A 15,143-nucleotide genomic window follows, 5' to 3' on the forward strand; every position below is an offset into this window, starting at 1 on the left:
CTGGGGTAGAGATCACGGGAGAGCGGCCACCCAGTGACCCAGTGGGGTGCAGGTGCTTCTATATCCTTCTTCAGGGGAGGGCAGGGAATGGAGACAATGCTTTTGGGAGTTCAGAAATGATGCCTGGAGAGAATGAATGGACCTGGGAGACAAAAATTGTAAAGGATTGATTCTCTTTGGAATTTGCACCCGAGAGGCAGACATTATATTTTTAAAGTCTGCCCAGATGTGGCTGCATTCCTCGTCTTCTCTGCAGTAGATTTCAGAGAGGGGGATGGAAAGCAAGTGTGTTCTCATGGGTGGGCGCACTCTTTTAAGATTGAAAAGGGAGTATCCAAGAAAAGCCTCTTCAGCATCTGCTGCCCTTCAAGGGCTTTCCATGTAAAATAATCTGTATGCCAGGGTACCATATTTTTGGGGTGAAATTCCCTGGGCTTCTCCCACAGCACTCTGAGGTCTCCCCAGCACAGCCCCTCTCTTCTAGCTTCCTTAGGGCTCATTTTGAAAACCACTGACTTACAGCCAGTTAAAGACTTTTGCAAAAAATGGTTTATAAAACTGTGGTAAGTCTTTGGTGAGGAATGGCCCTTCAGTTACCGTGGGTATGCAGGTGCGTTTCCAGAACCAGTGATCAGAAATCCAGTCCATGCTTCACGTATGTAAGGACAGTCTACAAACAATCTAAAAGGGTAAATCGGGGTTCCTAAAGCATCTAACTTTCAACCAAGAGCCAGCCTGGAGTAGCCATGCTCAGCCTGGCTCTTCCTCTGGCACTCACAGAATGGATCCCCACCTGGTAGCTGGCATTCATAGTGCTTAGCCACAGTGCTTAGCTACAGATCAGCAGTGAGTGCTTAGCTACAGACCAGCAGTGACCCTATCCTGCTCTCCTCTTACATTAGCGCATCCAGATGCAAGCAGTGGCAGATCAGACTGTTGGATGAGCAGGTGATGCTGCTGTAACAAACAACCTCCACACGGCAGTAGCTTCACTCACCAGATGCACCCCATCCACGCCATACACGCCGTCCAACACTAGGCAGTGCTAGTGCGAGGGCTCTGCTCCATGTGTTCACTCAGGGATCCAGGCTGATGGAATCCCTGCCTCATAGGGCACTTCCTTTGCCAAACAAGCAGGAAAAGGGAATGTGGGGAATTATGCACTGGCTCTTAAAGGTTTCACCCAGAAGTGACGTGTCACCTTCTCTTACATTTTATTCAAAAACAAGTCACATGGCCAGAAAAAGTTAAAATACATCTGGGCTGGGTGTGGTAGCCCATGCCTGTAATCCTGTTACAGGAAAGGGTCCTGATCCAGACCCCAAGAGAGGGTTCTTGGATCTTGTGGAAGAAAGAATTCAGGGCGAGTCTGCAGTGCAGCGTGAAAGCAAGTTTATTAAGAAAGTAAAGGAATAAAAGAATGGCCACTCCATAGAAAGAGCAGCCCCAGAGCTGCTGGTTGCCCATTTTTAATGGTTATTTCTTGATGATTTGCTAAACAAGGGGTGGATTATTCATGTCTCCCCTTTTAGACCATATAGGGTAGCTTCCTGACATTGCCCTGGCATTTGTAAACTGTCATGGCGCTGGCGGGAGTGTAGCAGTGAGGATGACCACAGGTCACTTTTGTGGCCATTTTAGTTTCGGTGAGTTTTGGCCTATCAGCAAGGTCTTTATGACTTGTATTTTGTGCCGGCCTCCTATGTCATCCTGTGACTTAGAATGCCTTAACCGCCTGGGAATGCAGCCCAGTAGGTTTCAGCTTCATTTTACCCAGCTCCTATTTAAGATGGAGTTGCTCGGGTTCACACGCCTCTGACAATCCCAGTACTTTGGGAGGCCCAGGTGACGGGATTGCTTGAGCCCAGGAGTTCGAGACCAGCCCTGGCAACATAATGAAACCCTGTCTCTACAAAAATAAAAGTAAAAAAATTAGCCGGGCATGGTGGCACATGCCTGTAGTCCCAGCTACTCAGGAGACTGAGATGGGAGGATCGCTTGAACAACTGCAAGGGTTACATGAATCTGCTCTAATTGATTAAACAAGTAAATTCTTCAGAAATGTCTGTGCTGTCACCACTGGCCTAAACAAACAGTGGGTAAGCTGCCTGACAGTGACCCAGGCTTCCGGGAGTGGGAACAGCGCTGCTGGGAACTCTTGGTCCCCTGAGTAGGAGTTCCCCTGCAGCTCTCCCAGGAGGTGGGCAGCATCTCCCCCCATCCCCTTTCCACTCACTTGGCTCTGCTGTCTCAGGGGGCGGCAGACTCTGCTCTTCTTCACGCTGAATCACATGTGGGTAGGTAAGAAATTTGGAAGACCCTTATTTTGAAGAAAATCCTTTTGAGACAGAGTTTCGCTCTTGTTGCTCAGGCTGGAGGCACGATCTTGGCTCACCGCAACCTCTGCCTCCCTGGTTCAAGTGATTCTCCTGCCTCAGCCTCCCAAGTAGCTGGGATTACAGGCATGTGCCACCACGCCCAGCTAATTTTGTATTTTTAGTAGAGACGGGATTTCTCCATGTTGGTCAGGCTGGTTTCGAACTCCCGACCTCAGGTGATCCACCCACCTTGGCCTCCCAAAGTGCTGGGATTACAGGCAGGAGCCACCACGCCTGGCCAAAAATCCTTTTTTTTTTTTTTTAAATTGTGACTGAGGGAGAATTCTGACTTATGATGACTAAAATTAATTTCCCTTCTCACAAATATATTTGTAGATAATAATGTGTGGAGGCGTCAAGCAAAAATCCAATTTAATTTGCATTCAGATTTTGGTAGAATTTTTGCTCTCTGTTTCATTCTCTTTGGTTAGAAATAATCTTATTTTGACATTGAAGAAGATTCAGGGTATGCCACTGCAAACTGTGCCACTGTGAGATCAGGATTATTTTGAGCCGAGAACGATTGAGAATCAACAGATCAGGAAGTTTGCTGCCTTCTCCTTTCTGCCTAAAAACCAGGGAATCAATTTCCCATTGTGAAGAGGACCGCTTCTCCCATCCCAGGAAGAGGAGAGCAATTCCTATCACTGGACGGAGGGTCGGCCCTGAGATGCGTCTGCATAAACAAACCCTAAAATAACCCTTCTCGTTCATCATTTCCACCATAGGTTTCCTAGTTACTTTCTAACAATTACACAATTTATTTGTTCCTTGAAGCCCAAATCCTCTTTCCTTTTTAAAACGTAAGTCCCCAAGTCTAACTGTTTCTTTGAGTTTCACTTCTTTTCTGTGAACTTTAGGGAACATATTAATAAGATTTGTATTCTCTTTCTCCTGTTAATCTGTCTTTCATCAGTTAAATTAGCAGGCCCCCAGACACTGAATCTAAGAGGGTACAGGAAAAGGTTTTCCTCCCTGGCAATGTGTATTTCTGAATTATGACATGGCCTAGCACTGTCTGCAATGATCAAGTGCAGGTGGGTGGGCCACATCATGGCTCAGCTATTGCTCTTCCTCTTGTTCCTGTCATAGATCCCCAAACGTTTTTATGCTGGTGCTATTTATAATGGAAATGGAAGAGAAGCTGTTTCAAAAGAATGGGAAGAAAGGAGCCATAGAGGGGTCACATAGGATGGATACCTGCCTTGCCATTTTGATGGACGGGGTGCCGTTTGGGCACCAGATGGAGGTGTGGCTGCCTCATGCGACCCCTCTTACCCAGACTCTGCCCAGCTGCCCCTCACTGGCTGCACCCTGGAGGTGGCCCTGTTCACTACAATAAGCAGAGCCCCTGGGTGGATCGGGGCGAATCACTCCCCTTAGGAAAGTCAGCGCTCACCAGTTATTATGTGGATTCATCAGCTAGCGAAAGAAAGGGGTTGCAGTTGAAGGAAGATGCTTAATGTCGCTCTGGTTTTAAGCCATTCACGATTGAGTCGAAGCCATCTGATGGGCTGGTTTGGTTTTTGTCTGGAGGCAAAGCAGAGGAATTAATCATTCACTACCACGAAGCGGGGAAAGTGTGCCACAGAAAAGTGGGTTTGATTAGGGAAAGGTAGATCAGGCAGGCTTGGAGGCCAAGTTGTGAGTTTTTGAGTAATCATTCTCCCTTTGTGGTCTCCCTCCCAGGTCTGACCTTGCTTTTAACTTAGAAGGCTATATTTTTGTATTCCTGAATGATATCTTCACAGCAGCAAATGGAGTTTATACCAAACAGAAAATGGACCCAAAGGTACCAGACCTTGCCTATGGCTTTTTGGCTCTGTCATCTGGCCCCTAGAATTATATGAAAAATGAAAATGAATGTGTACAGTTGGAATGTAATTTATATAATATGACCTGTAAATTCCTTATTTTCAATTATCTTGTCTGTATAAGTTATTATTTGCGAAATTTTGGGTGAAAATGAGATATGATGGGAAAAGCCACTAGTTTAGATGCACACTCAGAACATATAAAAAGGGATTATTCTGAAAGGCAAATTAATTCTTTTACCAGCATCATCAATCACCAAGGCAAGGTCAGGGGTCACGATATTTGTTCAGAGAGCACTAGTTTGGAGTCTGGAGATGTGGGCTACAGACACAAGTTTTTCTACTTACTGACTGTTGTGACTTTGAACCTTAACTTCTCCAAACTTCAGTTTCCTTATCTGTGGAATGAAATGACTGCAATGGATAATTTGTAAGGTCTTGTCCAGCAATAGCTGCTGCTTCTGATGATGAGGGGGTGGGGCAGAGGAGCTTTGCTTTTGTGTGGCTGCCTGTCACGTGGAGGCCCCATCCCTCCCCCACCCCCAGCTGCTACAAGGAATGAGGATGAGTCAGGCATATGTTTCTTTGTTCCAAGCTCTTTGTGCTGGATGAGGGAGTTCACTCTGACCAACAGGCTTATTTCCATGAGCTATTTTTTTTTAAATCTGCTCTTTTTTTTTTTTTTTTATCTGCACTGTTTTTTTTTTTTTTCCCCTGCATGGCCATTTTTTTTTTTTTTTTTAACGGTAGAAGTTTTGCAAAAACAGGTTTGTTGTCTTTTGAGGATCACAATATGTCATCCTTTTTTGAAAATGGTGAAGTGGTGTGGCCACTTTAATGAAAGTAAATATATGATGCTGCTGTCCTTTAATGGAAAGAGCAGATGTTTTAAAAGACTTTTGTTTATATTAACATTTTTAATGTTCTTTATTTTGTTCCAGATTTCCCATTTTGAATAACATGCTTTTAAAAAAACCCCACATAATTAGAATGCTGGAGATGAATGGAACCCTAGAGGCTTCCCACTGCCGTGCATTTTCTCTGTAGTTTTGGTGTAAAACAAATGTTTATTCCAAAATCTCAGTACCCTCAAACCAAAGCATTTTATGTCAGAAATTTGCTGAAAATATTCCAAAAGAGTTGCTCAGAATGCACATTCTAACTTCGCATGAATATGCAGTTGTATAAATGGCTCCAGGAAATCTGTGCCTCACGTTTCTGAAACTGAGTGGTTTTTACATTTTTGTTTTTGCAGGAGCTAGGGAAATACGGAGTACTTTTCTACAATGCCTGCTTCATGATTATCCCAACTCTTATTATTAGTGTCTCCACTGGAGACCTGCAACAGGTGAGCTGATGACAATCATTACAGTTTTCCTTAGCTGGCTTTAAAAAATTTAATATTTAACATTTGGTATGCACTGAAACAAAAAGTGTAAAGTTAGCTAGGACTACCAGGAGGGTACATGATAACAAGATGTTTGATATCCCTAGTAACACCTTTTGGCACTACCCTTGCATTGGCATTTATCCTTAGCCACATATCAAGGAGAGCCAAGAACTCTGGACTTGGTACTTTTTGGAAAACAACAATACAAATCTGAGTTTGAATTCCATACCCCCTTTGCTAATGTGGGGACCCTGGGAGAGCTACTTACCCTAGAAGGGGATTTTGATCATTTTAAAACATAGGTTTGCTTATTTATTTGTTACTTTCTATTACGGACATTTTGAAACATGCACAAAATAGAGTAATTCAATGAGTTGTCAGGGACCCACCACCTAGCTTCAACACTTTGGCATTTTGCCATCTTATTTTATCTGTCCTCATCCACCCCCAGTTTTTTGTTCCTCTGGAGTATTTTAAAACCTATCCCAGCCATCACGCCATTTTACCTCTAAATATTCCAGGATCCACATTTGAATTTTGGGAAGGTGTTGTTCTTTCAGCATTTGCCCTGAAACCGTATCTGCTGCTGGTGAGAGACAAATAAAATGGTAAATTAGTGGTAAGATCTGAGGCCCAGTGGAGCGGTGGAGGCCAAGTCTCTCAGGAAGTGTGGACATTCTCCATAGTGACAGCTCCAGTGGCCACCCCGAAGGGTGCAAGCCCGGACTTCTTCAGGAAGTCGCGGGCCACACAGCCTCTGAGAACTTTGCTGATGTGTAAGTGACTGTGAGAAACGAGATGCGATGGGCAAAACCCTCCTCAGCGGGACCTCCACCCACAGACTCGACTCCGGACACAGCCCTGACCAGCCAGGCGATAACCCCATCATTGCTGGCCTGGGGCTGGGGCAGCACCCATTTACCCATGGACAAGACAGTGTTTCCATATTTAGCAATCAGCATGGGTGTATGTTGCCCACCAGTTGAAAGTCAATCCCATTTGCAGCTCTTTTAGGGTCTGAGTGACTCTGAAAGGCTGCAGGCTGCTGTGGACTCCTGGGCAGCTCCTTGTTCTTTCTCCAGCTGGACTTTCTCACTTGTCCAATTCTCTTCCCAGAAGGAGGGATCAGCAGAAGGGCTTATCAACCTCGTCCCCGGGCACAAACAGCCATTTCCACGGGTTTATATGGAAAACTACCAAGTGGCACCAATCTCGATAAAGAGCTCTCTTTTTCGGGTTATTTAGAACGTTGTGAACCTGAGCCTCCCTGTTAATTCCGTTTTGGAAGATAAAGCGGGCACCTGCACCTCTCTAGTAAGAATGAGCAGGGCATGATACCTGAAAACACAGTATTTGTTTTTCAGCCACCATCAATCAATTTTAAACTTGAGTCAGTGCTCCAACATTACACAAAACAAAATTATGAACTCTTGGCCAGGCGAGGTGGCTCACACCAGTAACCCCAGCACTTTGGGAGGCCGAGGCAGGCAGATCACCTGAGGTCAGGAGTTTGAGACCAGCCTGGCCAACGTGATGAAACCCCGTTTGTAGAGAGTATTTTTAGTAGTAAAAATACAAAAATCAGCCAGGCATGGTGGCAGGTGCCTGTAATCCCAGCTTCTCAGGAGGCTGAGGCAGGAGAATCACTTGAACCTGGGAGGCAGAGGTTGCAGTGAGCCGAGATCACGCTATTGCACTCCAGCCTGGGTGACAGAGCGAGACTCCATCTCAAAAAAAAAGGAAAAAAGATAAAAAGAAAAATTATGAACTCTTAATGAAGTGGTCCTAGAGGCTTGTCTCCTTTCATTATTATAGAAACGAGGATTTTTTTTTTGTTTTTTTTTTGTTTTTTTTTTTTAAATCAGCAGAGTTTATCTGTTCTGAAATTCTGGTATTTTAGATATATATATATATATTTTCCAGAAATATAAATCTAGAAACTCCTAAATATTGTTAAAACATCTCACTGGGGCTAAAAGCATATTTCCCCATGGCAACAACACTATGAAAGGCATAGTGACCAGAAACTGAATTTTAGGTTCTTTATGAGTAAAATAGATTAGGTGTATTATGTTAATAATGTATAACATTGTTTCAGAAGAAATATGTGTTCTTATATCAACGTCATTGACTTATAAACTTGTAGCATGGTGTTTTCAGAAGTTGCCCTCTGCCTGTAATGATTATCATGCGGAATCTTCTGCTTTCTCATGTGATAATAATAATAGCTAATACTTGCTGAGGGCTTATTATGTCAGACATTTTTCAAAGCATTGTTCATGAACTATCTCACTGCATTTCCACAGCAGAAGAGAAGGTCCTGTTACTATTCCTATCGTATAGGCAAAGCATCTAGGGCATCGTGCTTAAATACATTCCCAAGGATAGCAGGTGGTCAGTCCAGGCACTCTGGCTCTAGAAACACATCCTCCACTGTCATCTTTATTTACTTTATTTGTATATGAAAAGTGTTTGTTTTCTCCTTCATGTGTGAAAACATATCCTTCCCTTATAGAAAGTACAAGAGACCTAACATATACTTTATTTTTATTTATTTTATTTTATATTTTTGAGACAGCGTCTCACTCTGTCACCCAGGCTGGAGTGCAGTGGCATGATCTTGGCTCACTGAAACTTCTGTCTCCCACATTCAAGCAATTCTCCTGCCTCGGCCTCCTGAGTAGCTGGCATTACAGGAGCGCACCACCACACCCAGCTAATTTTTGTATTTTTAGTAGAGACGGGGTTTCACCATGTTGACCAGGATGGTCTCAAACTCCTGACCTCAAGTGATCTGCCTTTCTCAGCCTCCCAAAGTGCTGGGATTACAGGGGTGAGCCACTGTGCTCAGCTAACATATGCTTTATTAAATCCTAATGCTCTAGGAGAATATCCGCCTCCTATTCTGGCTTGTGGTACTGGAATATCCGAATATTTACCCTGTTTAGCCTCTTCTATTTGATCAGACTTCAAAGATTTCAAACAGAAGTTCCTTTAGAAAGTCTGTAAGTACCTTCGAGCCGCCAGAGTGACTGCTAATCATTGAAATTCCAGATGGACCAAAGTGCTAACTATATAGATTTGTTTTTCAAAACCAATAAGAAAAATTATAATTAGAAGATATATAGTTATAACCATAATAAAAGGCCTTCTATAAAATAACAAAGTACAAGTCAAGTCATGGAGTTAAAAATTTGACTAGTTTTTTTTTTTTTGTTTTTTTTTTTTTTTTGAGATGGAATCTCCCTCTGTTGCCCAGGCTAGAGTGCAATGGCACGATCTCGACTCACTGCAACCTCCGCCTCCTGGGTTCAAGCGATTCTCCTGCCTCAGCCTCCTGAGTAGCTGGGACTACAGGCGCCCGCCACCATGATGCCCGGCTAATTTTTGTATTTTTAGTAAAGATAGGGTTTCACCATGTTGGCCAGGCTGGTCTCGAACTCCTGACCTCGTGATCTGCCCGCCTCGGCCTTCCAAAATGCTAGAATTACAGACATGAGCCACTGCGCCCAGCCAAGTTTGACTAGTTTTTAAGAGTATTGTATGACGAGATGCCAAAATATATGAGACACTCACTGTAATCTGCAAGAAAAAAGCCATCAACCCCATATAAAAAACAAAAAGCAAAAAACAACAGTGAGATTTCCACTACTAACATTGCTCTGTATTCACTGAATCAGGGCAAATTTCTTCCCATTGGTCCCTTTTGACTGGCGGAATTCATTTTAGATTGTAAACCAAATAGGAGAAAGAAATGAATTTATGTAATTAGGTGTGTTAGCCTATAATATAAAATTGCTTTTTGTTTACCAAGTTTGGTTTGAGTGTTCTGAAAGCTGATTAATGAATTAGAGCAAAATGTTAACTTCTCTTGTTAATGGAAAGAAACTTGATGAGTCATTTTCCCTGGTTAACTGGGACTAGGAGCGATGGAGAAGATCAGAGATTGTGGTAAACGTGTGTGTGTGACTCATTCCTCTGGGAATTCAAGCCCAGACTTTGGACTTACACAGTCAATAGATCTATTAACAGTGCCTCAATTCTATCTCTGATGAACAAAGTCAGAGATGACAGCTTCTCTTGTTAACAAATTAGGCCCTTGGAAAATACTCAGCGGGTGAACTTTCTTTAGTATTTGAATCACTGCAATAGGTTCAAAGTACATCTAGTATATTACAGTTGATGAATAGAGATAAATAATAGGACTTTTTTTCCCTGATTAAAAAACCCTGAGTGCAAAGTGAAAAAGACTCACGTTCCAACAGTAAGTCTAAAGGAAGAAGGGCTTTATTGTTATTTACCTTTGATTATTTCTTTTTAAAAATAAATAATGCTACATTATTTTTTATGATTTAAAAATAAATCATGCTGCATTATTTTAAAAATGCCACTAATACCGTCTCATCATTATTAAGGAAATAAAACTAAAATCTATAAAAATTTAGGTTGGGGCTGATCACGGTGGCTCACGCCAGTAATCCCGGCTCTTTGGGAGGTTGAGGCGGGCAGATCATGAGGTCAAGAGATCGAGACCATCTTGGCCAACATGGTGAAAACCTGTCTCTACTAAAAATACAAAAATTAGCTGGGTGTGGTGGCGAGTGCCTGTAGTCCCAGCTACTTGGGAGGCTGAGGCAGGAGAATCGCTTGAACCCGAGAGGTGGAGGTTGCAGTGAGCCGAGATCGTGCCACCACACTCCAGCCTGGGCGACAGGGCGAGACTCCATCTCAAAAAAAAACCAAAAAAAATTTAGGTTGGTGAAGAATCTAAATATTTTATGAGAGTCACAAAATAGCCCTCAATGGATTTTGTAGTATCAGGAACACATATAGAGTTTTTATTTATTTCTTATTAATGGATTGATTGATATTTTACTGTTTGCATAAATACTTTTAGCTCTTTGAGAGAACAGATGTTTTTCTACCCTTGGTTTAAAATTTAAAACTTACGTATTTCTCTTATTCCTAATTTTATTTTAATTTCAGACACTAAGTGTTTCCCATGATTTTTGTGGTTTTGTTTTGTTTTGTTCTTTGACTACCTTAAGCATAAACTTTTTGGCTTTAATTCTATTGGAAGTTTTCTGCTCCTTTGATTAGCTTGGGGCTTGCTGGAAAGACAGATTTATGTTTATTATATTTTTCTTTCATAAGTGAACATTTAACAAAAAGTGTTATGACGCAAGGAAACTGTCAAACATATACAGAAGGAGACGGAATGGCATGACAAACTCCACATATATGTCCATCAGCCAGTTTCAACAATTAGGAACATTTAACGTGTATTTTTTTTTTTTTTTTTTTTGAGACAGGGTCTCACTCTGTTGCCCAGGCTGGAGTACAGTGGTACCATCACAGCTCACTGCAGCCCCCATCTCCTGGGCTCAGGTGATCCTCCCACCTCAGCCTTCCCAGTAGCTGGGACTACAAATGTGCACACCACCATGCCCAGCTAATTTTTGTCATGTGTATCCTTTTGAGAAGTGAAGTGGGCAAAGCATTACTCACGAAACAATGACAGTGAAATGTGACAAGATGGTACTGATTGGAGAAGAGAATTCTACCTTAATTGTTTAAAAATTTGAATTATAAACTTAAAAGATTTCATTTTAAATACATTGAGTTTCTAAAATTTGGCTAACAAAGTATTGCTTAATAGAAAGTGAGTAGAACTTATATTCGATCATGTTATTGAGCACATACTTACGGGCAGTCTTCAGACACTTTCAGATCGTTTTTGGATACAGGCAGGGGCCAACCATGAATAAAATACTCTTTATTGTCACCTGTCACCTCAAGAGGGTTAATTTTATTTTCTCAGCTAGGGATTAAATTCCTGGAGAGCAGAAATTGAGTCTTTTTTTTTTTTTTTTTTTTTGAGGTGGAGTTTTGCTTTTGTTGCCCAGGCTGAGTGCAATGGCGTGACCTCGGCTCACTGCAACCTCTGCCTCCCGGGTTCAAGCGATTCTCCTGCCTCAGCCCCTGTAGTAGCTGGGATTACAGGCACCTGCCCCTGCGCCTGGCTAATTTTTGTATTTTTCGTAGAGATAGGGTTTCACCATGTTGGCCAGGCTGGTCTCAAACTCCTGACCTCAGGTGATCTACCCGCCTCGGCCTCCCAAAGTGCTGGGATTACAGGCGTGAGCCACTGCGCCCGGCCAAAAATGAAGTCTTAAACTTCTTTGTCTACCATGTCCTCCACCCCAATTACTTGATTGCTTTATAAGTAGCAAATAATAGTTTATTTGTTCACAATACTTCCTAAGCATGTGCAAGTTCCTGAGAACAGTTTATGACCTTAAACTTTTCTTGCCTACATTATTAATTAAGAATAAACTTTTTGGCTGGGTGTGGTGGTTCATGCCTGTAATCCCAGTACTTTGGGAGGCCAAGGCAGGCAGATGACTTGAGCCCAGGAGTTTGAGACCAGCCTGGGCAACATGGTGAGACCCTGTCTCTACTTAAAAAAAAAAAAAAAAAATTAGCCAGGCATGGTGGCCTGTGCCTGTAGTCCCAGCTACTCAGGAGACTGAGGTGGGAGGAACTGATTGATCCCAGGAGGTAGAGGCTGCAGTGAGCCATGATCACACCACTGCACTCCAGCCTGGGTGACAGAGCAAGACCTGGTCTGAAAAAAGAAAGAAAAAAAAAGAGATAATTAACTTTCTTCTAAAACTATTTATAAAAAATAAACCCAACCTTGAATTTGGGACCACAAATTAAATTAGTAAATGTGTATAAAGTCAGTGAATCAATGATAGCCTCAGCGATAATAGCATTTGCGATTTTGTGCTGGCCATCAGCACAGTCCTAAACAATTTCTTTCAGTCCTTATATCAACATTTTGAGGAAGGCTTTCCTTTTTAAAAATAATCTACATTTTGTAAAATGAATCTGAAGTTCAGGGAAGAAAAGAAATTTGCCCAATGTCCCACAACTAGTATCACCTAGGATTTTTAGCTTTATATTTTCTGTTTGGGAAGATGGTTCCTGTATCAAAATGCAGTTTGGTAAAACCAGTAAATTTAAACTGCAATATTATTAACCTAATCATTAGCTTTTTTCTTTTTAATAATAGGCTACCGAATTCAACCAATGGAAGAATGTTCTGTTTATCCTACAGTTTCTTCTTTCCTGTTTTTTGGGGTAAGAAACCATAGATAAGTAGAAGCATTGGTCGACAGTATCTCTTGACAAGTCAAATCAAGATATGCCTTCTGTCTGTTCTATCAGAATTCCTATGTGTTTCTCTGACTTTCTCTGGAAAGTACCCCTGCAGCAAGGGAGGTGGCAGGGACCCAGGATACCTGGAAACCCAGACTGAAAGACCAGGAACAAGCATACAACTCTTGTTTTTGAAAGTCATGCTAATGTCCTGTTCTTCTCCAAAATATGATGTCGCCTATTGATTTCTGAAAGTTTGTCTGAAATGAAGTCAGCTGACATTTCAAGTTCGATGCTGAGGATTTTTTGTTTGTTGTTTTTTAAGAGATGGGGTCTCACTCTGTTGCCCAGGCTGGACTCAAACTCCTGGGCTCAAGCAATCTTCCTGCCTTAGCCTCCTGATTAGCTGGGACTACAGGCTTCTGCCCCCAGGCCTGGCAGTAATATGTTTTCATCTTTGTCACCATGTCCTTAGTTTTTCAAGATCCCTTCCTCAAATAATTATGTGACTATGACAGCCTTTTCCTATAGTGCTATACCTGCTATATTCAGGAAAATTTCTAAAGAGAGATGTCCAGGCTGTTGTATTGTCCAACAGTTAGGCTTCCTTGTTCTTGAAATTTTCTTTCTTTTTTTTTTTTTTTGGAGATGGAGTCTTGCTTTGTTGCCCAGGCTAGAGTATAGTGGCACAATCTTGGCTTACTGCAACCTCTGCCTCCCAGGTTCAAGCAATTCTGCCTCAGCCTCCCGAGTAGCTGGGATTACAGGCATGCACCACCACACTTGGCTAATTTTTTGTATTTTTAGTAGAGATGGGGTTTCACTGTATTAGCCAGGATGGTCTCAATCTCCTGACCTTGTGATCTGCCCGCCTCGGCCTCCCAAAGTGCTGGGATTACAGGCGTGAGCCACCGCGCCCGGCCCCGTTCTTGAAATTTTCTTTAGGTATATCTTCTGGTTGAGAGATCATATAGTTTGTGTCTATTTCAGTCTTCTAAAGACTTGAAAATCCCTTTGCATGAATAGGTGATACATGCAACTAGGAAATCATTAAGAAGGTACAAAAGAATAAATAGGGAGGCTGAGGCAGGTGGATCACCTGAGGTCAGGAGTTTGAGACTAGCCTGGCCAACATGGCATAACCCCATCTCTACTAAAAATACAAAAATTAGCTGGGTGTGGTGATGCACACCTGTTGTCCCAGGTACTCAGGAGTCTGAGGCAGAAGAATCGCTTGAACCCAGGAGGTGGAGGTTGCAGTGAGCCAAGATCGCGCCACTGCACTCCAGCCTGGGTGACAGAGGAGACTCCGTCTCAAACAAACAAACAAACAAAAAGAATAAATAGGGAATACCAACTCCCCTCCATTCTTCCTCGCCTCCAGCACTGTAGTTTTCTTCCCCAGAGGCAACACTGTTGGAAATCTTGGGAGTATCCTCCCTGAGCGGGCGTTCATTCCAATACAGGCATTGGTACCTTCTCCCATACTGAAGGGGCCCTTGAATTCCTATAGCAGGGAATTACTCATCAAATGATTTTTCCTGTGAAGGAAGATGCATTCCCTCTCACCTGCCACACTTTTCATTCTGTGTAAATGAACAAAGACAACTCATGACCTCTTTGATCAACACTCTTCAATTCTCAAACTCGATTTCAATTGCAATGATGTACTCACATGCAGTAAAAACATTTCTGTCTATCTTCCATTCGTTAGTTCTCTCTTTAGCTGTGTCTGATTTAATGATTTAATGTTGATGGAGTTTTTGATTTTAACAATTTTATATTTTATTTGTAAAAGTTCCACAGTTTTTTCCCAAACGTATCTGTTCATTTAGAATACTCTCACTGGTGATCCTTGTGACTGTGCCTTTTATTTCTTTAGGTGTCACACACAGCTATTCCATATTCTGTATCTGACAATCCCAGCATCGGCAGCAGCTCTTGAGAATTTAAGCATGCAGTTTTTTTGTTTCAGGCAATGTTCATTGTGGTTTGCTTTCTTCTGTGTTTGGTGACCTGTGATTGTGAGCATTTTGCTTAAAAAAAATTTTTTTTTTGAGATGGAGTCTCACTTTGTCACCCAGGCTGGAGTCCAGTGGCACGATCTTGGCTCACTGCAACCTCTGCCTCTTGCATTCAAGTGATTCTCCTGCCTCAGCCTCCTGAGTAGCTGGGATTGCAGGTGCCCACCACCACACCTGGCTAATTTTTGTATTTTTAGTAGAGATGGAGTTTCATCATGTTGGCTAGGGTGGTCTCAAACCCCTGACCTCAGGTGATCCACCTGCCTCGGCCTCCCAAAGTGCTGGGATTACAGGCATGAGCCGCCACACCCGGTCCATTTTGCTTAACCTTGATCAGTCCCATGAGCTGAAATTGGGAATTTGAGACACTTTT

General features: G+C 42.5%; 1 protein-coding gene across 8 annotated transcripts in view; it reads left to right on the forward strand.

Annotated features, from left to right (window-relative positions):
• The window catches only part of SLC35D2 (solute carrier family 35 member D2), a 64,752-nt gene that overhangs the window by 33,864 nt on the left and 15,745 nt on the right, over positions 1-15,143 (forward strand). For 4 of the 8 annotated variants that reach the window (XR_008537144.2, XM_009456956.5, XM_001151759.5 and 1 more), the window contains exons 7-9: positions 4,068-4,170; positions 5,448-5,540; positions 12,661-12,728. Coding sequence is in view for 7 of the 8 variants with exons in the window: in XM_009456956.5 (XP_009455231.1) it covers positions 4,068-4,170; positions 5,448-5,540; positions 12,661-12,728 (264 nt within the window). In the remaining variant the exon portion in view is untranslated. Of the gene's footprint in view, positions 1-4,067; positions 4,171-5,447; positions 5,541-8,817; positions 10,136-10,894; positions 11,435-12,660; positions 12,729-15,143 lie in introns of those variants that run through there. The other 4 variants (XM_054658303.2, XM_054658304.2, XM_009456957.5 and 1 more) reach the window with 4 other exon arrangements.

The sequence above is a fragment of the Pan troglodytes genome, chromosome 11 (assembly GCF_028858775.2).
Source record: "Pan troglodytes isolate AG18354 chromosome 11, NHGRI_mPanTro3-v2.0_pri, whole genome shotgun sequence".
NCBI lineage: Eukaryota > Metazoa > Chordata > Mammalia > Primates > Hominidae > Pan > Pan troglodytes.